Here is a 25,121-nt window from a genome sequence, read left to right as displayed (position 1 = left end):
TAAAATAGAAAAAAATCATAAGCATATTATTTAGATTTTTGAAGGTAAACAGTAGGAATAGCTAAAAGTTGAAAGGGGGATCAGGATTCAGCAGTATGGAAGTGTAGAACTGGAAAGTGCTGAGTTTTGTAATAAGTATTATTTCACTTTTTTTACCTTGTATATTATTTTAATTTTCAAAAGAAGTCTAGCTATGTGCTGTACATAAATTGGGCTGATACAAAGACTTAAAGCAATTAATTTTCCTCCCAAACATATTTTTATAATATTCAGGTACATTTTTTGTGCGAAATTAAAGTCAAAAGCAGTGGTTGCTATAACAGTTATTTATTTAGTTAGTTAGTTATTTTATTTATTTTTGGCTGTGTTGGGTCCTTGCTGCTGTGCGTGGCTTTCTCTAGTTGCGGTGAGCGGGGGCTACTCTTCGTTGCAGTGAGTGGGCCCCTCACTGCGGTGGCTTCTCCTGTTGCAGAGCACGGGCTCCAGGCGCACAGGCCTCAGCAGTTGTGGCTCGCAGGCTCTAGAGTGCAGGCTCAGTAGTTGTGGCACATGAGCTTAGTTGCTCCACAGCATGTGGGATCTTCCTGGACTGAGGCTCAAACCCATGTCCCCTGCATTGGTAGGCGGATTCTTAACCACTATGGCAGTTATTTAAATCACAAGTCACAAATGTTATTCCAAGTTCTAGTAGTAAAGGTATGATGTAATTTTGACCTAGATTGCCCTTTTTTTCTGTTGTCCTAGGCCACTAATTATGTTGAAATGCTATACAGATTTATGACATTCTTTTCAATCCTCTGGATTTCTGTGCTCACCTCTCTTTCACATCGCCTCTGCCAAAATGTGTGTTTATATCTTATTCTCTACATTGATTATAGCATTTTACTGCAGAAGATAAATGTGGGTCAATTTGATTTTCTCTTTATAGAGCTTCCAGTTAGTTCACCACTTTGTCATGCCGTTCTAAAAACTCTTCAGTGTTGGGAACAAGTTCTTCTCCGACGACTTGAAATCCATGGGGGGCCACCTCAAAACTATATCGCAAGTCATACCTCTGAAGAGAGTGTGTCTGCAGGTCCTGCAATTCTCCGCCACAAAGCTTTGCTGGAACCTACAAACACTCCTTTCAAGTAGGGTTTCATATGAGTACTGTTCTAATACGAGTTTTATTAAATCAGAAGGTCATCAGGTGGTATTTAAAGAAAAAATATTTTAGTACTTCAATATTTAATTTGCTGTTCTAGGCTCATATCTGTGTCTTTGTGTGATGCATATTGTAGTCCGGATGTTAGCAAACATTTCTTGCAAAGGTTCATATAGTAAATATTTTAGCCTTTACTGGCCCTACAATCCTTTTTGCAGCTATTCAACTCTGCCATTGTAGAGTGAAAGCAACCATAGACAGGAAATGAATGGTCATGGCTATGATCCAATAAACTTTTTTTTAATCTTTATTTTATATTGGAGTGTAGTTGATTAACAGTGATGTGTTAGTTACAGGTGTACAGGAAAGTGATTCAGTTATACCCATGTAAGTATCCATTCTTTTTTGAATTCTTTTCCCATTTAGGCTATTACAGAATATTGAGACAAGTTCCCTGTGCTATACAGTAGGTCCTTGTTGCTTATCTATTCTAAATATAGTAATGTCAATAATCTTTATTTTTGAATATGAAAGGTAGGCTGGATTTGAGCCATGGGCCAGTGTTTTCTGACACCTACGTTGGAGCAGAGCTATTTGGAATAGCTAGTTAGCAAACTGTTTTACTGTACATGAGGAGATAAAGCATTTGCACCAAGAGGTAAATCAATTCATTGCTTGCTTCGTTAAGAAACCTTACTACAAAAAATGTTAACTGAACTAAACAGTGTACTTAGTGGCTTAGTGACATAGTTGATTTACATTCTTTCGTGGGCTCTTACCTCACTGCACATCAGTAACAGAGTTCATGGTCCAGTATGTGTTCACAAACAACACTTTGAGTAGTTTTGCTTCTAGATCTTTTGTAGGAAGCATACCTCTTTTGTTAGATCTTATGTTCTTAGGTTAAAGGTCAGCAAACTGCATCCTATGGGGCCAAATCCACTCTCCTTCTGCATTGTAAATAAAGTTTTGTGGATTACAGCCACACCCTTTCATTTTAGTTACCTATGGTTGCTTTCCCACTTCAGTGGTGAAGTTAAGTAGTTGGGGGAGAGACCACATGGCCCACAAAGCCTGAAATATTTACTATCTCTTTTAAGAAAATGTTTGCTGATTGCTACCCTAGATGATGTGGTCTGATTCTAGTTAATTTATTATTATAAACATTCATATAGCACCAAGGAAATATAGTCAGATTAACCAGAAATCTCTGAAGTGTATGATGAAATATATTGTCTCTCTGTAGATCTAAACACCATCTGTCACTGTCTGTGAAGAGACTTTGGCAGTACTTGGTGAAGCAGGAAGAAATTCAAGAAACCTTTATCAGAAATATATTCACAAAGAAAAGGTGTCTAAATGAGGTCTGTATAAATTAAAACTTGTTTGCTATTTTATTATTAAAGTCTTTTGTATTTTTAACTATAAAGAATAAGTTGCATTTTACAGATTTTTAAAAAACTCATTATTTCATAAACATGTATTATGTAGTTAATACATAGAAAACGAGAGGGTCAGTATTTTCCTAACCAATTTAATTTAAAGTAACTAATTCAGATGTATTTGGGACTTTTTTTTCCCAAAAAGATACTGTTTGACTTAAGATTTTTTGTCTTGTTTCCTGGTTTTGAGTTGTCATGATTACCATTTTAAGAGGCAAAGTGGAAATTTCCCATCATTTTCATGTGATAAAGTTTATCTTAGAAGTTTCATTGAAACTAGGTTTGTATACTACAAACATTTCAAATATGTACATTTTCCTTTTTTTGTATTGATTATACTTCTTAGTAAAATTTTGCAGACTGAAATTAATTTATAATTATACTGTAATTGGTTGATTATACCTTGATGTTATTATCATAAAGATTATTTTTCTCATTTAGTGCAGTGCTACTGGTAAGTCCAGTTTGATGATATGGGGAACCTGTACTGGAATATAAGTTAACATATTGCCTCTTCTTTGAAATAGTTTTGCTATTAAAAAGTTTTAGATAAATTGAACAGTGGACTTAGTGATGCAGTTAATTCCTTATCTTCTCATGGATCAGTAACAAAGAGTTCAAGCCTGGCGGCTGGTTTGTGGATCACACTTTGAGAAGCACTGAACTAATCTAAAAGCAAGCTTTGCAGTTGTTGAAGTGGGAGGAGAAAAGGAAGATATTTTAGTTGGAAAAATAAGGAAATAGAATGGCTTTTTAATAGACAAGTTAGCAAAAAGCAAGATGGCATCTAACCTTATTGAAAAAGGAAAATTACATATATCTCATTGTCTCTCAGTTTAAGAACTAATTTGTAAGAGGCAACTGCATGTGTTGTTATTTACTATTTGACTAATTGGGTAAATATATTTGAATAGCCAAGTCAGGAAACAAAATATATAGTGTTCTTGCTAATAACTTAGAAGACTTTTGACATGTGTACCTTAGTATAACATTGAAATCTAGGCAAACAATAGATACAATTAGATATAATACAAATTAATGTATTTTTTTAACCTATGTCAGATATATCTTAAATATTTAGTATATGAATTCCCTTTAAAACAGTTTAAGAAATTTTTTGGATAAATAAAATTAAAAATGAATGTGCTAGATAAGAGTGTCAGAGTAACTATAATATGTTTACTGCTGAGGTAATGTTTCTTATTTTAAATATACTTTTGCCTAAAATAATTTATTTCAAGTTAAAGCATCCTGATAATGGTATATGAAGCACTGCTGCATTCTGTATAAATAGCATGTTTACTCTGCTTGTTATTACTTCTTTGATTTCTTTGATGCACCTTGTAATATGAACATGCAAATATGGCATAGTAATTTCAAGTACAAAATCATTTTTTAAAAACCGTTGCCATATTTGATTAATATAGTTATGAAGATAAAAACATTTCTCCACTGCTGATATATTTAGTGCATTTGGGAAATGAAATCTTTCTCAAAACAAACAAAACAGAAAACTAGTTTACCACTGGATTGTCTAGTTGATTCAGGAAATAGAGTCATTAAGGAAATAGAGGAGCATAACCAAGCCAGAATGCATATGGAAGGATAATGGATAAATGAGTACAACTATACCTGTTAAATTCCTCTGCTGTTTTATTCTTAGTTTTCTTAGGAGTTTCATGATATCTTAAGAAAATTTTAGTTATTTTTGTATTGTAATTATTTTAATCAGAAGCATGAATATGAATGTTGCACTGAACGTTTTATAGCTATCATTAAGCTAAATATTTTCTCCGATTTTAGTTTTTTTTAATCTCCAAAATGAATATGATATACCTTACAGTACTTTGATTAGCAGATTTAACTTATTTAAAACCCGGCATGATTAATGGTAGTTATTAGAAATTTATTGTTACTACTTTGTTGTTTTATTCTTGATGATGATAGTGACATTTTGATAAAGGAAATATGAAAAGAAAAATTTTATGTAGTAAAACATAGATTAGATGGAATTAAACAAAATATTAACTTTATAGAGTTGGTACAAAGTTATTTAATCTTTACTGGAAAGTTGACCAGCCTTTTTGTGTTATTAACAAAATTACCTTCCATTTCTCTGCTTTATAAAATGATGATTATACTTAAATAGTTGAGCCCAAGTCACTGACTTTTCAGATGGTTAGGAAATATTAATAAATGTGTGATAGGCCTTGAATTTTCAGTGGGAGATGTTGGAGAGTATTTTGAGAATGCTGCTGTTTTCTTTATTCCTTTACATGTTTGGAAATGAAGTTTTCTTCATCTGACATTAAAATCCTGGTGTATCCTCAGTTCTTTTCTTTTCGTATATAATGTAGTTTGCTGGCACATGCATTTTTAAAATAGAAGTTCTTTCCTGTTTGTGCTTATTTGGAAGTAAAGTATAGATAGCTGCAAATAGACTATATCTGAATCATAACCAACAAAAAAAAAAATGCTTGGCAGCTGTCATTTTTATCCCCAATGCCTTTTTCTGTTTTTTTTTTTCATTTTCTGAGAACTAAAGATCTTGAATCATCTCTTTCTTTAACAAGTGCTAATATCCCCTTTTAAAAATGATACGTGTCTCCAAGTATTTTATTGACTGGTTCTGGCTAAATCAAGAGAAGGAGAGAATTAGAAACCTAGGAATCAAAAATTTTCTAATCAGGAGGTCTTCCTTGAGGAATGAGGTATCATAATGGAGACAAGACGTAATAGTGTGTAAGAGAACAATTTGACTTTAATTTTCAGTTGATAGTACTCTGGCACTAGTAGCTCTGAAATTTGTAGTATAAAGTACTTTGGGCTCAATCTTGCTTTAATGTCAACGTTTCAAATGAGTTAAGTGGGTAAAAATTTCTTAGGAAATAGAATAAAATTTATAGTGATAGTTAAGGAGTTCCGACGGATTAAGTTTTCCCCAACCCCCAATCATGCATCCCCACACATGCTTCTTTTAAAATATATGAAATTTAAAAAATAATAACTCAGTCCAGTGTTGTTTTTTAGTAAATTTAGTTAAAAATAAAAATTTAAAAAATATCCCCAGTATTTTGCATGTTACATCTCATCCTTACTCTTTGTCATGTGGTTATTCTTTCTTGATGAAGTCATTAGAGGACAGCTGTGAAACCATCAAAAATTCTATGATGGAGGAGCCAAACATCAATAAGGTACAAAATATCATTCAACTGAAGTTAGAAATTGCATTCTTTAACAAGAAAAACAAAGTGTTTGCATTTTAGTTTTGGACTGGACTTTGTTTCTAATGCAATTAAATTACTATTCCCTCAAATTATTCTTTTTTTAACAAGTTAAATATTACAATCATAAAAATTGTTTCTGTTTTCTTATTAAGACAATGCAGTTTTAAAGGGAGTTGAATGTATTCTATTTTGGCTGCAGATTTTTCTGAGTAAATAAAACTAAGGTTCTTAATAAAATGTAATTACAGTAGGTATTATAGAAGTATAGTAGTATTGTTCTGTTTCTGAAAGTATCAGTTTTGAAGTTAAAATTCTCTCCTATGATGTAAATTACTTGAAATATATCAAATACTATTATGTAGCCTTTGTTTCACTGGTTCCAGTAGCATATAGCACATTGCCTTATGCATAGTAAGTACTCAGAGTACTTGAGAATAAGAGCAGAAAGGATGAGAATTTGTACAATCATAAAATAACTCCCAGATGTTCTGTGATCAGACATTCAAATACAACTTTTAGTAGGTTGGTGTTTAATTTATATGTTTCATATTCTTATTTTAAGACAATCTCAACAGAGTAATTTTTAGGGGAATGATTTCTCAAAATATTTTTTTTAAGGCTACTAATTTCCACTTCTTTTTCTTTCCCAAAGGATTCTATGCAATTAATTTAAAAAGACTGATTTGATATAAAGTGTATATTGTAACTAAAACTTTGGCAAAGTAAATATATGCTGTACATACTTTGGAAATTTCTAATGGCCTTCAGAAGCTTTGAGGGAATGTAATTCAGACTTTTAATCAGTTAACAATATTCTTTGCCTGGGTAATCATTAATTATTATAGTCTGTACATTATCATGAATTCTTATCCTAAGACTTTTCTTTTGACAGATTTTATAAAATGTTAATAATTAGAATGTTGTATTTCTGTAGTCATCACACTACATCAAAAGTCAGTCATTCTGTTTGGTTAACATCATAACCATTTTGGCCAGAATTTTCCAATCCATCTGCTACAGTTTTATTTTAAACAGGTTTGTTAGGTGTACCTGACTTAAAGTAACTGCACATATTTATTAAAGTGTAGAGTTTGGTCAACTTTGACATATGTATACATTGGTGAAGCCATCATCACAATCAAGATAATGAATATATCCATCAACCTCAAAACTTTAATTCCTTCCTTGCTTCTCCCTTCCTACCTTTGCCCTCTTTCTCTCAGGCAACTACCAATTTGCTTCCTGACATTACTGATTAGTTTGCATTTTCTTGAATTTTATGTAAATAGAATCATACAGTATGTCTTTTTTTCCCCGTGTCCTTTCTCTTAGCATAATTATTTTGAGATTCTTCCATATTATATATTTCAGTAGTTCATTCCTTTTTATCACTGAATTATATTCATTGTATGGCTGTACCAGTTTGTTTGTCCATTTACCTGTTGATGAACACTAGAGCTGTTACCATTTTGGGGCTGTTTCAAATAAGACTGCTTACCATATTCATGCACAAGTTTCTTTGTGCGGGCATATACTTTCATTTCTCTTGTGTAGATGCCTAGGAATGGAATGACTGAATCATAGTGTAGGTGTATGGTTAACTTTTTAAGGAACTGCTTAAGTATTTTCCACTGTACCATTTTACATTCTCAGCGACAGTATATGAAATCAGTTGATTAGCATTCTCACCAACACTTAGTATGGTCAGCCTTTTTATTTTAGCCATTCTAGTAGATGTGTAGTGGTAGTTTGTTATGGATTTAATTTGCATTAAGCATCTTAATCATGTGCTTATTTGCCATTTGTGTAACTTTTTGGTTGAAGTGTCTTTTCAGATGTTGTGTCTGTTTTTTATAGGGTTGTATGTTTTCTTAGTTGAGTTTCAACAGTTCCTTATATATTTTAAATACAAATCAGATATGTGATTTTAAAATACTTCCTCTTAGATGATTTCTTGTCTTTTCATTCTCTTTACAAGTTCTTTTAAACTGCAGAAGTTCTTAATTGATACATTGGACCTCATCAAAATTTGTTCTGTGTATGGATTTTCTTTCTATAAGAATTTTGCCTAACCTAACGTCACAAAGATTTTCTCCTGCTTTGTTGATGTTTTATAGTCATAGTTAGGCCTATGACCCAGTTTCAGTTAATTTTTTAATACGGTGTATTGTAGTTACTTTTTGTTTTGTTTTGTTTTGTTTTGTTTTGTTTTTGCTGTACGCGGGCCTCTCACTGTTGTGGCCTCTCCCATTGCAGAGCACAGGCTCCGGACGCGCAGGCTCAGTGGCCATGGCTCACGGGCCCAGCCGCTCCGCGGCATGTGGGATCTTCCCAGACCGGGGCACGAACCCGTGTCCGCTGCATCGGCAGGCGGACTCTCAACCACTGCGCCACCAGGGAAGCCCTACTTTTTTTTTTTTTAATCTGTGTATCAGTTGTTCCACCACTTTGATTATCCTTTCCTCCACTGCATTACCTTTCTCTCTTTTAAAAAGTCAATTGACATATATCTGGAAGTTTATTTCTGGACTCTATTTTGGACCATTGATCTATTTGTTTATCTTTAGGCTAATACCCTACTATCTTACTGCACTGACTAGAACTTCCAGTCTAGTATTGAATAGAAATGGTGAAAACAGACATTTTAATCTTGTTCCTGATCTTGGGGGGAAAGCATGCAGTCTTTTGTCATCAAGTATGATGTTATCTGTAAGGTTTTTGTAGATGCCCTTCATAAGATTGAAGAAGTTTCTTTCTCTTTTTCAGGTTGTTGGGAGTTTTTAATCAGGCATGGATGTTGGAATTTGTCAAATGCTTTTTTTTCCTCCTGTTGAGATGATCATATGGTTTTTCTGCTTTTAGTCTGTTAATATGGATAAATAGATTGATGGCTTTGTTTGATGTTAAATCAAGTTTGCATTCCCAGGGTAAGAACCATATGGTCATGATGTGTTATATTTTTTATATATTAATTAGATTTGATTTGTTAAAATTTTTGTTAAGAATTTTTGTACCTGTGTTTACTAAAGATACTGGTTTTTAGTTTCTTTTAATGTTTTTTGGGGTTTTGTTTTATCTTTTCTTTTTCGTGCTTGTGTGTGTGTGTGTGTGTGTGTGTGAGTGTTTTGTTTTTTGTTTTTTTTTTTTAACAAATGCTGGCCTCACAGAGTGAGTTGGAAAATGTTCTCTCCTTTTAATTGTTTGGAAGAATTTGTGTAGAATCAGTATTATTTCTTCTTTAAGTGTTTGGTAGAATTCACCAGAGAAATTATCTGGGCCTGGAGTTTTTAAATCTACAACTTCAGTTCCTTTAACAGATATAGAGCAGTTCAGGTTTTCTGTTTCTTCTTGAGTGAGCTTTTGGTAGTCCATACCTTTCAAGAAATTTATCTGCTTCATTTCCGTTGTCATATTTATTGGTGTAAAGTTATGCATAATATTCCCTTATCCTTTTAATACACAGTAGAATCTATAGTGATATTGCCTCTCATTTCTCTGCTATAATCTTGAAAACAAAATTATTTCTTAGTATTTATATTCCCTAATACTTTGGGTATTGGTGTCATTTTATATTCATCTGACTGCTTCCCATTTCCTTCTAGTATGCCTTTGATAGTCTTTAGATCTCATCTTCATGTTGTTTTATTATATCATTAGGGTAGTGCTGAAGTACTCCAGGTATACAGCTTTATATTGTAGAAAGTCTTAGTAACTGAAAACAGCTAATGAGACCTGGAGTACAGCTTTTCTATAGACCTGTTCTGTGACACTGAGCTCATTCCACCCTTGAAGTCTTATTTACTAATAATGTAAAATGAGAGTTGATAGTTTTAAACATGCTGCTGCTTTAATTGAAATAGTAGTAGAATCCTGGAGTTAGTCTGTTAGTACTATTCCCTACTTCACTCCTAAGGGAGGCTTTGTGGAACCCAGACACTATTCAGATCAGTTTCCACAAAAAATTTCCTTTTTTAAAAATTGTGGTAAAGGGCTTCCCTGGTGGCACGGTGGTTGGGGGTCCGCCGGCCGATGCGGGGGACGCGGATTCGTGCCCCGGTCTGGGAGGGTCCCGCGTGCCGCGGAGCGGCTGGGCCCGTGGGCCGTGGCCGCTGGGCCTGCACGTCCGGAGCCTGTGCTCCACGGCGGGAGAGGCCACAGCACTGAGAGGCCCACGTGCCGCAAAAAAAAAAAAAAAAAAAAAAAAATTGTGGTAAAATATATGTATAAAATTTAACGGTTAAATCATTTTAAGTATACAGTTCAGTAACATTAAGTACATTCACATGGTTTTGCAACCATCACTACCATCCGTCCCCAGAACGTCTTCATCTTCCTAAACTGAAACTCTTTACCTATTAAACAGTAGTTCTCCATTTCTGCTGCTCCTCCCCCCAGCCCCAGCCAATTACCATTTTACTTTCTGTCTATGTATTTTACTTCCCTAGGTACCTATATAAGTGGAATCGTACAATATTTGTACTTTTGTGACTGGCTTATTTCATTTAGTGTAACACCTTCAGGGTTCATCCATTTCGTAGCATGTTTCAGAATTTTCTTTCTTTTCGAGGTTAAATAATATTCCATTATATATATATAGCATTTTGTTTATCCATTCAGCTATTAATGGGCATTTGGGTTGTATCAGTCTTTTGACTATTGTGGGTAGTACTGCTGTGAACATTGGTATACAAATATCTGTTCCAGTCTCTGCTTTCACTTCTTTGTGTATTTACCTTGAAGTGGAATTGCTGGATCATATGGTAATTCTTTGTTTACTTTTTTTTTACTTTTTAAATTTAATTTCATTTATTTTTTTATATAGCAGGTTCTTATTAGTCATCAATTTTATACACATCAGTGTATACATGTCAACCACAATCGCCCTGTTTACTTTTTTTATCTGCTTAATCTCATAAAAACTCTTTTAGCATTCATATTTGGATTTTTTTCCCTCATTTATCCAGCCCAATCACATTTTATAAGCATGACTTGAAAGCTTATATTAAGAAGACCTTTAAGACCATATTCATTGTGATTTTTTTAAACATTTTTATTGAAGTATAATTGCTCTACAATGATGTGTTAGTTTCTGCTCTACAACAAAGTGAATCAGCTATACACACACACATCTCTCGACATCTCCCGCCTCCTGAGTCTCCCTCCCTCCCACCCTCCCCATCCCACCCCCGCAGGTGGCCACAGAGCACCCAGCTGATCTCCCTGTGCTATGCAGCTGCTTCCCACTAGCTATCTGTTTTACATTTGGTAGTGTATAGATGTCCATGCCACTCTCTCACTTTGTGCCAGCTTACCCTTCCCCCTCCCCATATCCTCAGGTCCATTCTCTAGTAGGTCTTCGTCTTTATTCCTGTCTTGCCCCTAGGTTCTTCATGACCATTTTCTGTTCGTTTGTTTTAGATTCCATATATATGTGTTAGCATACGGTATTTGTTTTTCCCTTTCTGACTTCACTCTGTATGACAGACTCGAGGTCCATCCACCTCACTACAAATAACTCAGTTTTGTTTCCTTTTATGGCTGAGTAATATTCCATTGTATATATGTGCCACATCTTCTTTATCCATTCATCTGTCAATGGACACTTAGGTTGCTTCCATGTCCTGGCTATTGTAAATAGAGCTGCAATGAATATGGTGGTACAAGAATCTTTTTGAATTATGGTTTTCTCAGGGTATATGCCCAGTAGTGGGATTGCTGGGTCGTATGGTAGTTCTATTTTTAGTTTTTTAAGGAACCTCCATACTGTTCTCCATAGTGGCTGTGTCAGTTTACATTCCCACCAACAGCGCAAGAGGGTTCCCTTTTCTCCACACCCTCTCCAGTATTTATTGTTTGTAGATTTTTTGATGATGGCCATTCTGACCAGTGTGAGATGATATCTCATTGTAGTTTTGATTTGCATTTCTCTAATGAGTAAAGATGTTGAGCATCCTTTCATGTGTTTGTTGGCAGTCTGTATATCTTCTTTGGAGAAATGCCTATTTAAGTCTTCTGCCCATTTTTGGATTGCGTTTGTTCTTTTAATATTGAGCTGCATGAGCTGCTTGTAAACTTTGGAGATTAATCCTTTGTCAGTTGTTTCATTTACAAATATTTTCTCCTATTCAGAGGGTTGTCTGTTCATCTTGTTTATGGTTTCCTTTGCTGTGCAAAAGCTTTTAAGCTTCATTAGGTCCCATTTGTTTATTTTTGTTTTTATTTTCATTTCTCTAGGAGGTGGGTCAAAAAGGATCTTGCTGTGATTTATGTCAAAGAGTGTTCTGCCTATCTTTTCCTCTAAGAGTTTGATAGTGTCTGGCCTTACATTTAGGTCGTTAATCCATTTTGAGTTTATTTTTGTGTATGGTGTTAGAGAGTGTTCTAATTTCATTCTTTTACATGTAGCTGTCCTGTTTTCCCGGCACCACTTATTGAAGAGGCTGTCTTTTCCCCACTGTATATTCTTCTCTCCTTAATCAAAGATAAGGTGACGATATGTGCGTGGGTTTATCTGGGCTTTCTATCCTGTTCCATAGATCTATATTTCTGTTTCTGTGCCAGTACCATACTGTCTTGATTAATGTAGCTTTGTAGTATAGTCTGAAGTCTGAGCGCCTGATTCCTCCAGCTCCGTTTTTCTTCCTCAAGATTGCTTTGCCTATTTGGGTTCTTTAGTGTTTCCATACAAATTGTGAAATGTTTTGTTCTAGTTATGTGAAAAATGCCAGTGGCAGCTTGATAGGGATTGCATTGAATCTTTAGATTGGTTTGTGTAGTATAGTCATTTTCACAACGTTGATTCTTCCAATCTGAGAACATGGTATATCTCTCCACCTGTTTCTATCATCTTTAATTTCTTTCATCAGTGTCTTATAATTTTCTGCATACAGGTCTTTTGTCTCCTTAGGTAGGTTTATTGCTAGATATTTTATTCTTTCTGTTGCAATGGTAAATGGGAGTGTTTTATTAATTTCACTTTCAGATTTTTCATCATTAGTGTATAGGAATGCAAGAGATTTCTGTGCATAAATTTTGTATCCTGCTACTTTACCAAACTCATTGATTAGCTCTAGTAGTTTTCTGGTAGCATCTTTCGGATTCTCTATGTATAGTATCATGTCAACTCCAAACAGTGACAGCTTTACTTCTTCTTTTCCGATTTGGATTCCTTTTATTTCTTTTTCTTCTCTGATTGCCGTGGCTAAAACTTCCAAAACTATTTTGAATAATAGTGGTGAGAGTGGGCAACCTTGTGTTGTTCCTGCTCTTAGCGGAAATGCTTTCAGTTTTTCACCATTGAGGACGATGTTGGCTGTGGGTTTGTCATATATGGCCTTTATTATGTTGAGGAAAGTTCCCTCTATGCCTACTTTCTGGAGGGTTTTTATCATAAATGGGTGTTGAATTTTGTCAAAAGCTTTCTCTGCATCTATTGAGATGATCATATGGTTTTTCTCCTTCAATCTGTTAATATGGTTTATCACATTGATTGATTTGCGTATATTGAAGAATCCTTGGGGCTTCCCTGCTGGCGCAGTGGTTGAGAGTCCACCTGCCGATGCAGGGGACACGGGTTCGTGCCCCGGTCCAGGAAGATCCCACATGCCACAGAGCGGCTGGGCCCGTGAGCCATGGCCGCTGAGCCTGTTTGTCCGGAGCCTGTGCTCTGCAACAGGAGAGGCCACAAGAGTGAGAGGCCTGGGACTTCCCTGGTGGCGCAGTGGTTGGGAGTCCGCCTGCCGATGCAGGGGGTGCAGGTTCGTGCCCCGGTCCGGGAGGATCCCTCATGCCGTGGAGCGGCTCGGCCCGTGCGCCATGGCCGCTGAGCCTGCGCGTCCGGAGCCTGTGCTCCGCAGCGGGAGAGGCCACAACAGTGAGAGGCCCACGTACCGCAAAAAAAAAAAAAAAAAGAGTGAGAGGCCTGCGTACGGCAAAAAAAAAAAAAAAGAATCCTTGCATTCTTGGGATAAACCCCACTTGATCATTGTGTATGATCCTTTTAATGTGCTGTTGATTCTGTTTACTAGCATTTTGTTGAGGATTTTTGCATCTGTGTTCATCAGTGATATTGGCTTGTAGTTTTCTTACTTTGTGACATCTTTGTCTGGTGTTGGTATCAGGGTGATGGTGGCCTCGTAGAATGAGTTTGGCAGTGTTCCTCCCTCTGCTATATTTTGGAAGAGTTTGAGAAGGATAGGTGTTAGCTCTTCTCTAAATGTTTGATAGAATTCGCCTGTGAGGCCATCTGGTCCTGGGCTTTTGTTTGTTGGAAGAATTTTCATCACAGTTTCAATTTCAGTGCTTGTGGTTGGTCTGTTCATATTTTCCATTTCTTCCTGATTCAGTCTTGGCAGGTTGTGCATTTCTAAGAATTTGTCCATTTCTTCCAGGTTGTCCATTGTATTAGCATAGAGTTGCTTGTAGTAATCTCTCATGATCTTTTGTATTTCTGCAGTGTCAGTTGTTACTCTCCTTTTTCATTTCTAATTCTATTGATTTGAGTCTTCTCCCTTTTTATCTTGATGAGTCTGGCTAATGGTTTGTCAATTTTGTTTATCTTCTCAAAGAACCAGCTTTTAGTTTTATTGATCTTTGCTGTCGTTTCCTTCATTTCTTTTTCATTTATTTCTGATCTGATCTTTATGATTTCTTTCCTTCTGCTAACTTTGGGGTTTTTTTGTTCTTCTTTCTCTAATTCCTTTAGGTGTAAGGTTAGGTTGTTTATTTGAGATGTTTCTTGTTTCTTAAGGTAGGATTGTATTGCTATAAACTTCCCTCTTAGAACTGCAGTTGCTGCATCCCATAGGATTTGGGTTGTCCTGTTTTCATTGTCCTTTGTTTCTAGATATTTTTTCATTTCTTCTTTGATTTCTTCAGTAACCTCTTGGTTATTAAGTAGTGTATTGTTTAGCCTCCATGTGTTTGCATATTTTACAGATTTTTTCCTGTAATTGATATCTAGTCTCATAGCGTTGTGGTCAGAAAAGGTACTTGATACGATTTCAGTTTTCTTAAATTTACCAAGGCTTGGTTTGTGACCCAAGATATGATCTATCCTGGAGAGTGTTCCATGAGCAGTTGAGAAGAAAGTGTATTCTGTTGTTTTTGGATAGAATGTCCTATAAATACCAATTAAGTACATCTTGTTTAATGTAGCATTTAAAGCATGTGTTTCGTTATTTATTTTCATTTTGGATGATCTGTCCATTGGTGAAAGTGGGGTGTTAAAGTCCCCTACTATGATTGTGTTACTGTTGATTTTCCCTTTTATGGCTGTTAGTATTTACCTTATGTATTGAGGTGCTCCTATGTTGGGTGCATAAATATTTACAATTGTTATATCTTCTTCTTGGATTGATCCCTTGATCATTATGTATTGTCCTTCTTTGTCTCTTGTGATATGTCTTTGTTTTAAAGTCTACTTTGTCTGATATGAGAATTGCTACTCCAGCTTTCTTTTGATTTCCGTTTGCATGGAATATATTTTTCTGTCCCCTCACTTTCAGTCTTTATGTGTCCCTGGGTCTGAAGTGGATCTCTTGTAGACAGAATATGTACAGGTCTTGTTTTTGTATCCATTCATCCAGTCTGTGTCTTTTGGTTGGAGCATTTAATCCATTTACATTTAAGGTAATTATCGATATGTATGTTCCTATTCCCATTTTCTTAATTGTTTTGGGTTTGTTATTGTAGGTCTTTTCCTTCTCTTGTGTTACCTGCCTAGAGAAGTTCCTTTAGCATTTGTTGTACAGCTGGTTTGGTAGTGCTGAATTCTCTCAGCTTTTGCTTGTCTGTAAAGGTTTTAATTTCTCTATCAAATCTGAATGAGATCCTTGCTGGGTAGAGTAATCGTGGTTGTAGGTTTTTCCCTTTCATAACTTTAAGTATATCCTGCCAGTCCCTTCTGGCTTGCAGAGTTTCTTCTGAAAGATCAGCTGTTAACCTTATGGGGATTCCCTTGTGTGTTATTTGTTGTTTTTCCCTTGCTGCTTTTAATATTTTTCCTTTGTATTTAATTTTTGATAGTTTGATTAATATGTGTCTTGGTGTGTTTCTCCTTGGATTTGTTGTAATGGGACTCTCTGTGCTTCCTGGACTTGATTAACTATTGCCTTTCTCATATTAGGGAAGTTTTCAATTATATTCTCTTCAGATATTTTCTCAGTCCCTTTCTTTTTCTCTTCTTCTTCTGGGCCCCCTATAATTCAAATGTTCGTGCGTTTAATGTTGTCCCAGAGGTCTCTGAGACTGTCCTCAATTCTTTTCATTCTTTTTTTCTTTATTCTGCTCTGCAGTAGTTATTTCCACTATTTTATCTTCCAGGTCACTTATCTGTTCTTCTGCCTCAGTTATTCTGCTATTGATCCCTTCCTGAGAATTTTTAATCTCATATATTGTGTTCATCACTGTTTTTTTGCTCTTTCGTTCTTCTAGGTCCCTGTTAAACGTTTCTTGTATTTTCTCCATCTACTTCCAAGATTTTGGATCATCTTTACTATCATTATTCTGAATTATTTTTCAGGTAGACTGCCTATTTCCTCTTCATTTGTTAGGTCTGGTGGGTTTTTACCTTCCTCCTTCATCTGCTGTGTGTTTCTCTGTCTTCTCATTTTGCTTAGCTTACTGTGTTTGGGGTCTCCTTTTCGCAGGCTGCAGGTTCATAGTTCCCGTTGTTTTTGGTGTCTGCCCCCAGTGGCTAAGGTTGGTTCAGTGGGTTGTGTAGGCTTCCTGGTGGAGGGGAGTAATGCCTCTGTTCTGGTGCATGAGGCTGGATCTTGTCTTTCTGGTGGGCAGGTCCATGTCTGGTGGTGTGTTTTGGGGTGTCTGTCACCTCATTATGATTTTAGGCAGCCTCTCTGGTAATGCGTTGTGTTGTGTTCCTGTCTTGCTAGTTGTTTGGCATAGGGTGTCCAGCACTGTAGCTTACTGGTCGTTGAGTGGAGCTGGGTCTTAGCATTGAGATGGAGATCTCTGGGAGATTTTTGCCGTTTGATAATACATGGAGCTGGGAGGTCTCTTGCGGACCAGTGTCCTGAAGTTGGTTCTCCCACCTCAGAGGCACAGCCCTGACGCCTGGCTGGAGCACCTAGAGCCTGTTATCCACACGGCTCAGAATAAACATGAGAAAAAAAAGAAAAAAAGAAAGAAAAGATAAAATAAAATAACATAAAGTGTGTAAAATACAAAATAAGTATTAAAAAAAATTTTTTTAAGGAATTAAGAAAAAGAAAGAAAGACAGAAGAGAGCAACGAAACCAAAAAAACAAATCCACTGATGATAACAAGCACTAAGAGCTATACTAAAAAAAAAAAAAAAAGTACCAACTGAACCCTAGGACAAATGGTAAAAGCAAAGCTATACAGACAAAACCACACACCGAAGCGTACGTATACACTCTCACAAAAAGAGAAAAAGGGAAAAAATATATATATATCGTTGCTCCCAAAATCCATCTCCTCAATTTGGGATGATTCGTTGTCTATTCAGGTGTTCCACAGATGCAGGGTACATCAAGTTGATCGTGGAGATTTAATGCAGTGCTCCTGAGGCTGCTGGGAGAAATTTCCCTTTCTCTTCTTTGTTCGCACAGCTCCTGGGGTTCAGCTTTGGATTTGGCCCCACTTCTGTGTGTAGGTCGCCTAAGGGTGTCTGTTCTTCACTCAGACAGGACGGGGTTAAAGGAGCAGCTGATTCGGGGGCTCTGGTTCACTCAGGCCGGGGGGAGGAAATGGTACGGAGTGCAGGGCGAGCCTGCAGCAGCAGAGGCTGGCGTGACGTTGTAGCAGCCTGAGGCACACCGTTTGTTTTCCCAGGGAAGTTGTCCGTGGATCACGGGATCCTGGCAGTGGTGGGCTGCACAGGCTCCCAGGAGGGGAGGTGTGGATAGTGACCTGTGCTTGCACACAGGCTTCTTTTTTTTTTTTTTTTTTTTTTTTTGCGGTACGCAGGCCTCTCACTGTTGTGGCCTCTCCTGTTGCGGAGCACAGGCTCCGGACGCACAGGCTCAGCAGCCATGGCTCATGGACCCAGCCGCTTCATGGCATGTGGAATCTTCCTGGACCGGGGCACGAACCCATGTCCCCTGCATCAGCTGGCGGACTCTCAACCACTGCGCCACCAGGGAAGCCCGCACACAGGCTTCTTGGTGGCTGCAGCAGCAGCCTTAGTGTCACATGCTCGTCTCTGGGGTCTGCACTGATAGCCGCGGCTCGCAAACATCTCTGGAGCTCCTTTAAGCGTAGCTCTTAATCCCCTCTCCTCGCACATCAGGAAACAAAGAGGCAAGAAAAAGTCTCTTGCCTCTTCGGCAGCTCCAGACTTTTTCCTGGACTCCCTCTCGGCTAGCTGTGGTGCACTAGCTCCTCCAAGCTGTGTTCACACGGTCAACCCCAGTCCTCTCCCTGGGATCTGGCCTCCGAAGCCCTAGCTCCCAGCCCCCATTGGTTCTGGTGGGTGAGCAGACAAGCTTCTTGGGCTGGTGAGTGCTGGTCAGCACCAATCCTCTGTGCGAGAATCCCTCCGCACCCCTGTTGGCTGTGTTCTCCTCCGTGACCCCGAAGCTTCCTCCCTCCGCCACCGGCAGTCTCCGCCCGCAAAGGGGCTTCCTAGTGTGTGGAAATCTTTCCTCCTTCACAGCTCCCTCCCAGTGGTGCAGGTCCCGTACCTGTTCTTTTGTCTGTTTTTTCTTTTTTCTTTTGCCCTACCCAGGTACGTGGGGGAGTTTCTTGTCTTTTGGGAGGTCTGAGGTCTTCTGCCAGCATTCAGTAGGTGTTCTGTAGGAGTTGTTCCACATGTAGATGTATTTCTGATGTATTTGTGGGGAGGAGGGTGATGTCCATGTCTTACTCCTCCGCCATCTTGAAGCTCCTCTCCCCATTGTGATTTTTTTACTCTGATTTTATGTCATATGACTTTCAGTGTTTGTAGCACATGTGAATTATGTATTTTTATTTGCCTGTATCATGTCCTCAGTTCCTTTCTTTCCCAGCTTAGATTCCATGATCCATCATTATGATCAGCCCCTTGCAAACCTCAACATTTTTGCCCTGTTCTCTCTACACTGTACTTGCCTTGAAAATTCCCAAACCTATTTAAACCTAACTCTCTGTCTACTCTGTGTCTGCATCCAAATAGCTGAACATGGGTGAAGAAAAAGCATAAACCATGGGGGCTTGCCTTATTTAAAATTTACAGCCACAATCCCAAATTAAACTATTCCACCATCATAATTGTTTCTTCATTCTCTTCCATTCTCCCCACTTTTTCCCTCTTACCTCAAACTTCCAATATTTCTTTACTACTTTCTATGAATGACCTTGTTTTGCTGTCAAAATAAGTACAGTCAGCAGAGATTTAGCCCACCATATTGTCCCACCATCAAATCTAACTTCTGCTCTATGTACAGATGTTTTGTTCTGCCTCCTCTCACAGTAGATGTCACTGTCACTCTTTTATCCAAAGCCAGATCTTCCACCTGTGCACTGATCCTGTGTGCTCTTACCTCCCCAAGGACTTTGCTTCAGTATTTATTCCTCATCTCACCTCCATGATAAATTTTTACCTTTCTTAAATTATTCTCCTCAACATAAGCAAATATATTTTATTGTCTTACTTTAAAATGAAAACCAAAAAATCTACCTTTGAGAATCTATTGCCTGATTTCTCTAAGCCTTTACCTAGGAAAATTCAATTACAGAGTTACCTGTAAAGTTATTCAAGAAGACTTAAAGAGTAGTATTGCAAATAACATGTAGGAACTACCCAGCTTCAGAAATAAAACATTATCAACTCAGTTGAATGCCCCTGTGAACCTTCCCCAGTGGACTTCCTTCCCTGTTCACCAGATGTTACATGTTTCTCTAACCTAGTTAAGTATTATCTCCAGCCCTCTCCACTGAGATTGTCCTAGTGTATGACTACACTAGTTTCAGTAGTCAATTCTCTTTTTAAATTCAACTTTTCAGTATTCTTTGGTAGTGTTGATCCCAGCTACTTTTTTGAAACTCTTATTTCACTTGGTTCCCATAACATCATCTTTGATTATTAAGTTCATAGTTGGAGAATGTTTCTTGTTCTTTCAGTTTATTCAGTGTCAGTATTTATCTTTCCCAGTGCTGTTTCCCACTCCTGAAATGACCAGTCTTTTTTTTTTCCTATCTTTGGAATGTTAGGTGCTCGAGGACTTAGTTCTCTAACCTTTTCTCTTTCTATCTTTACTTTCTCTTTGGGTTACCTGATGGCTTAAATATCATCCATTGGCTGACAATTCTTAATTCTCTCCAGCCTCACTCATTTCATGAAGTCCAGACTTGCATATATAATCTAGTAGTTATCTCCCCCTCAATGTCAAAACATAGAATTTTCTATCTTACCCTAATCCCAACCTGAACCTATTCTTTTTTTTTTTTTTTTGCGATACACGGACCTCTCACTGTCGTGGCCTCTCCCGTTGCGGAGCACAGGCTCCGGTCACGCATCCTCAGCGGCCCTGGCTCACGGGCCCACCCGCTGTGCGGCATGTTGGATCTTCCTGGACCGGGGCACGAACCCGTGTCCCCTGCATCGACAGGCAGACTCTCAACCACTGCACCACCAGGGAAGCCCCTTAAACCTATTCTTTCCTTCACTTTTGTCTCAGTATCATTTTTTGAGAATGGTCTGAAAGCTGGAAGTCACCCTTGCTTCCTCTCTTTTACTCACTACTGTAGTCTCAGCCCATTGGCATAATTTATCCTAATGCTAACCACTTAATCAGTACCACCATTCCTACTCCCCTAGTCAAATTCACCACTGCCTCTTACTTCAGCTACTGTAGCTGCCTCTTAACTAGTTTCCTGGCAGCCAGTCTCACGCCCTTTATGTTTTGCCCCACAACATCCAGAATTATCAAAACCCTCCAGTCATTTTCTAACCTTAAAATAAAATCTGAATTCTTTATTATGGCTTTTAAGGCCCTGTGCAAACTAAACTCTGCCTACTTCTCCAAATTCATCTCCTAGAACTTACGATTTTTCTCAAAATTAAATGTGCATAAACTCTTTTTTTTTTTTTTTTTTTTTTTTTAATTTAAATTTACTTATTTATTTTTGGCTGTGTTGGGTCTTCATTTCTGTGCGAGGGTTTTTTTCTCTAGTTGCGCGGGCCTCTCACTGTCGCGGCCCCCGTTGCGGAGCATAAGGCTCACGCTCAGTAGCTGTGGCTCACGAGCCTAGTTGCTCCGCGGCATGTGGGATCCTCCCAGGCCAGGGCTCGAACCCGTATTTCCTGCATTGGCGGGCAGACTCTCAACCACTGAGCCACCAGGGAAGCCCCTGTGCATAAACTCTTGATGCCAAACACCATTCCTCCTACCCCACCCCACCCCCTTTAATTGATTCTCATGCAGGTCTTCTTGGGACCACACTATTAAGAAACAATGTTTCAGTAAATCGATAATGAAAGGACAGGAATGTATTCCCACACTGAAGAAGCTTTTATGAAGTTCATGCTTTCCTCTCCGTGAGTGTAAAGTTTGAAGAAGTGCTGCCGGTGAAACTGAAATTTTCCACCCACCCATTCATTACCAGCAAATAGCATATCCCTCTGTTCCATGGAAATATCATTTGTCTTTATTTCCAATTTCTTCAAAACCCAGTAGTGGACACTTAGTGTACGTTAGATACCAGGCAGATAGGTGGTTAAGTTGGGATTTTGGTCATGAAATTACAGAATTTGACTTAGACATACTTACTGGATGATGGACCTCAACCAGAACTAAGACTTTATTTAGAAAAGAAGTTGACCCTGAAATCAACCAAAATGCTGGTACGAGCAGTTAAATTCTTTCATGTTTGTTATCCAGTTGCATTTAAGATTAGAGTATATTTGACATCTTTACATCCAGTGACTGTGAGTTTTGATTGCATATGGTTATTTTGGTTTGATTATATTATGTCTCTTTCAACTTTGCAAATGAACTGTCATCTTAGTTGCCATTTTTAAAAATACTGCTCACCCTACTCAGTTCTGTGGTCAAACAATGGATGGGGATTGGTGATATTTTATCTAAATTTTCCAGGAAGTAAATTTGTTTTCTGATTTCAAATTAATAACTTCTGCACTGCACAATGAGTTGTGAAATATTTTATAATAATTCATGTTAAAGGTTGAAGGTTAGAGAGGATAAAATAAAATGAAACAAAGTAGTACATTAAGTAACATCTCCAACTCTTAACAATTGCCTCTTCATTTTACGTCTGTTTATTTTAGTAAATGTTGATTTTATACAGTACTCTCTTCTGAGTTGAAAGGTGTATATGCCTTCTGTGGGATAAGCAAAAGGTCAAATATATTTCCCTTGTCTAAAATATATTGAATTATGGTTTATTCAGCTATTAAAATGATTACTGACTTGGGCAAATTACTGTGCCTTTCCGGATTTCAGGGTTCTTTTATAAATTAAAAGTTATTTTAGACAAAGAGTCAGCAAAATATACTCAGCTGGCTGTGTCCTACTTGTTCTTCTGTAGGCCATGAGCTAAGAATGGTTTTTATATTTTTGAAAGGTTGTTTTAAAAAAGAATATGCAACATAATTCTTTACTGGTCTTCAAAACCTAAGATATTTACCTCCTGACCTTTTAATATTAAAATATTTAAAATATTATCAAAGGATTATAATACTAAGAAACGCGGTAAACTTATCTTAACGTTAATAATTAGAATGTCTTAAAGTTAACTTATCGCAGCTTAAGAACATAAGCAGTTAATGAAGTTGTATATCAATGATCTTTTTATATGTGAAAAAGCAAATTTGAAAAGATGTAAATTCCTCTTGCCAAATTTTGTTTTAGAAATAAGTAACATGTAAAATAGTACCTTTGGATTTGAAATATCTGAAAAGTTTCTTAATTTATGCAAGTATTAAATGAAAGACTGACATATATTATGTTTTTTCATTTACTAAAATCACTGTATTTTTGTATTTTCTTTCCCTCCATTTAGATAGAAGCAGATTCGGGATATCCTGGAGGTAAAGCAAGAATTATTCATAAGGAATCTGATATCATTACTGCCTTTGCTGTTAATAAAGTAAGTACATAGACATTTTTCTTATCTTTGATTAAGTATTCATAGTTGGACAATGTCTCCTGTCTGTCAGTTTATTCAGTAGCAGTGTTTCCCTTTCCCAGAGCTACTTTCTACTCCTTAAATTGCAATGTGAGTACATTTTTTATTTTATAAAGTGATTATATTGTTTGATAACTTAATTTATTTGATCTTGGATATATAGCAGATAAAATGTTTTATTACTACACAGAGAGAGGTCTCAAGTATTTATATATGCAGTTGCCTTTAGAATTTATTTATTTTATTTTTTATTTTTATTTTTTGGCATGCGGGATCTTAGTTTCCCGACCAGGGATTGAACCCATGCCCCTTGCAGTGGAAGCACAGAATATTAACCACTGGACCGTCAGGGAAGTCCCCTGCCTTTAGAATTTATACAACACATGCAGCTAATCCAAAGAAAATGTTTCCTGTTTTCTTTATATGAATATGTTGAATGTGGTTCTTCGTATAGATCAAAATTAAGCTTATATGTGACTCACAGAGATTCTCCCTCTTTGACTTTCAGCTATAATAGCTGCCCAACTAGAGTGTTTTCTTTGTATTCCCTAGCTTTCTTACTCAATATCCTCCTTAGAGGAGTCTATAAGCTACTTACAGAAGAGGTAGCCTTAGGTACAGTGGTCCAAGGTTGAAATTTATCTTAGTCATTTTCCCCTCCTATCTTCCCTAATTGCCTTACTGCAAAATGTATAGGGACTTCTAGTTGATTCTTCATCTTCCTATGCTATGTCTGTCTTTTTTTTTTGCCCGCACCATGTGGCTTGTGGGATCTTAGTCCCCTGACCAGGGATTGAACCCACACCCTCAGCAGTGAAAGCACGGAGTCTTACCCACTGGACCACTGGGGATCCTTTGTCGTTCTGTCCTCATCTTTCCCTGTGTTCTTTGTCTCATATTCCTCATAGACTCTCCCTAACAGTGACTAGTTCTGTTCATAGCAGGCAAGTTTGGGATTAGCCCCTTAGCCAGGCAGTTCTCATGATGTAATATCTATATAATATGATATATACATATTACACAACTTCCTTCCCCTGAAGAAAATAAGATTTTAATATTTTGTGCTATAAAACAAACTAGCTTTGTTCTCTTACTTGGATGTATTATATAAGTAACTAGTAATGAACAGTCATCCACATATACAAAGTCTCCTGTTGATTCTGTAAGAGTGTACTTGTTTAATTTTTACTTCTTCAGATATATTGTTTTTACATCTTTGCTAAATTTGTAGCTAAGAAATATCCTTTGCTTTAAATTGCAGTAATTTAAAATGCTGATGAGATTGAACTTTTCCCCCATTTGTTCAGTTGTGAATTATCTGTGTCAAGCACTGTGAAGGATCTGAGATTTCCCCCTGCATTCAATGGAACAAGTTAGCTTTCACAGTTTAATGGATACTGTTAGAAGACACAAGACCAGAGACAAAGGACAGTTTATTACTAATAGCAAAAACTAGAATGTAGCATTTTTGCTCTGGTTCCCTGAGGTACAGTTCCCACAAAGTGACAGCAAGAAGGCCAATGATACCCAAATCTTTTCTAATGTACATTAAGCATATCTGCCTTTTGATCTGGAGGGAGAGACTATAACTATATAGACATCCTGGCAATAATACTGTGAAACAAAGTCAGTCATTGACTAACTCACAAGACATGCAAAAGTGGAGAGTCCCATGGAGAATTACCTTCCAACAGTATAGTTAATATCCTTTTCCCACATATCTCTGGGGTCTCAGTTTTTTCTTATTAGTTTGTATTTAGCATTTTACATAATGGAAATACTAATCCTGTTTTCTATTTGCTGCCAATATCTTTCCATTTTCTGTTTTAGAGATATATGTTTTAAATTTGTAGATGTTTACATTTTTCTATCACTTAATCTGACCAACTTTTCATTTATCATTTTTTCTGACATACTTCCCTCACTCTTCTTCACCTCTTCTTTGTGACCCTTTCCCAAATTCTGTTTGTCTTGCCTAAGATTGAAAGGCTTTAGGTGAAAGTGATACCATCTTATTTGAATAATTCACCATTATTTCTTTAGTTTGGAGTTCCTTATCTCCCTTACCTTTCTTTACCTCCCAGGGCCCCTATATTGTTCAACATCTCACTCCACATTTCTGAACTGTGTAAACCTTAGGGAGATTGTACCATTCTAGTAGACTAGAGAGATAGTGCTGGGAGAAGAAATGAAGTGGCA

The 25,121-nt window shown here is 37.1% G+C and overlaps 1 protein-coding gene across 2 annotated transcripts in view; it reads left to right on the top strand.

Moving 5' to 3' along the window:
• Window positions 1–25,121, top strand: part of DMXL1 (Dmx like 1) — a gene marked incomplete at its 5' end in the record, with an annotated part of 135,618 nt that overhangs the window by 84,463 nt on the left and 26,034 nt on the right. For both annotated transcript variants that reach the window (XM_079701865.1, XM_079701864.1), the window contains 4 exons: window positions 929–1,130; window positions 2,391–2,508; window positions 5,718–5,780; window positions 22,797–22,883. In XM_079701865.1, coding sequence (XP_079557991.1) covers window positions 929–1,130; window positions 2,391–2,508; window positions 5,718–5,780; window positions 22,797–22,883 — 470 coding nt within the window. The remainder of the gene's footprint in view (window positions 1–928; window positions 1,131–2,390; window positions 2,509–5,717; window positions 5,781–22,796; window positions 22,884–25,121) is intronic.

This window comes from Hyperoodon ampullatus, assembly GCF_949752795.1.
Source record: "Hyperoodon ampullatus genome assembly, chromosome: 4".
Classification (NCBI taxonomy): domain Eukaryota; kingdom Metazoa; phylum Chordata; class Mammalia; order Artiodactyla; family Ziphiidae; genus Hyperoodon; species Hyperoodon ampullatus.
The sequence above is the reverse complement of the archived record's forward strand: the minus strand, read 5'-3'. Positions and strand labels throughout refer to the sequence as shown.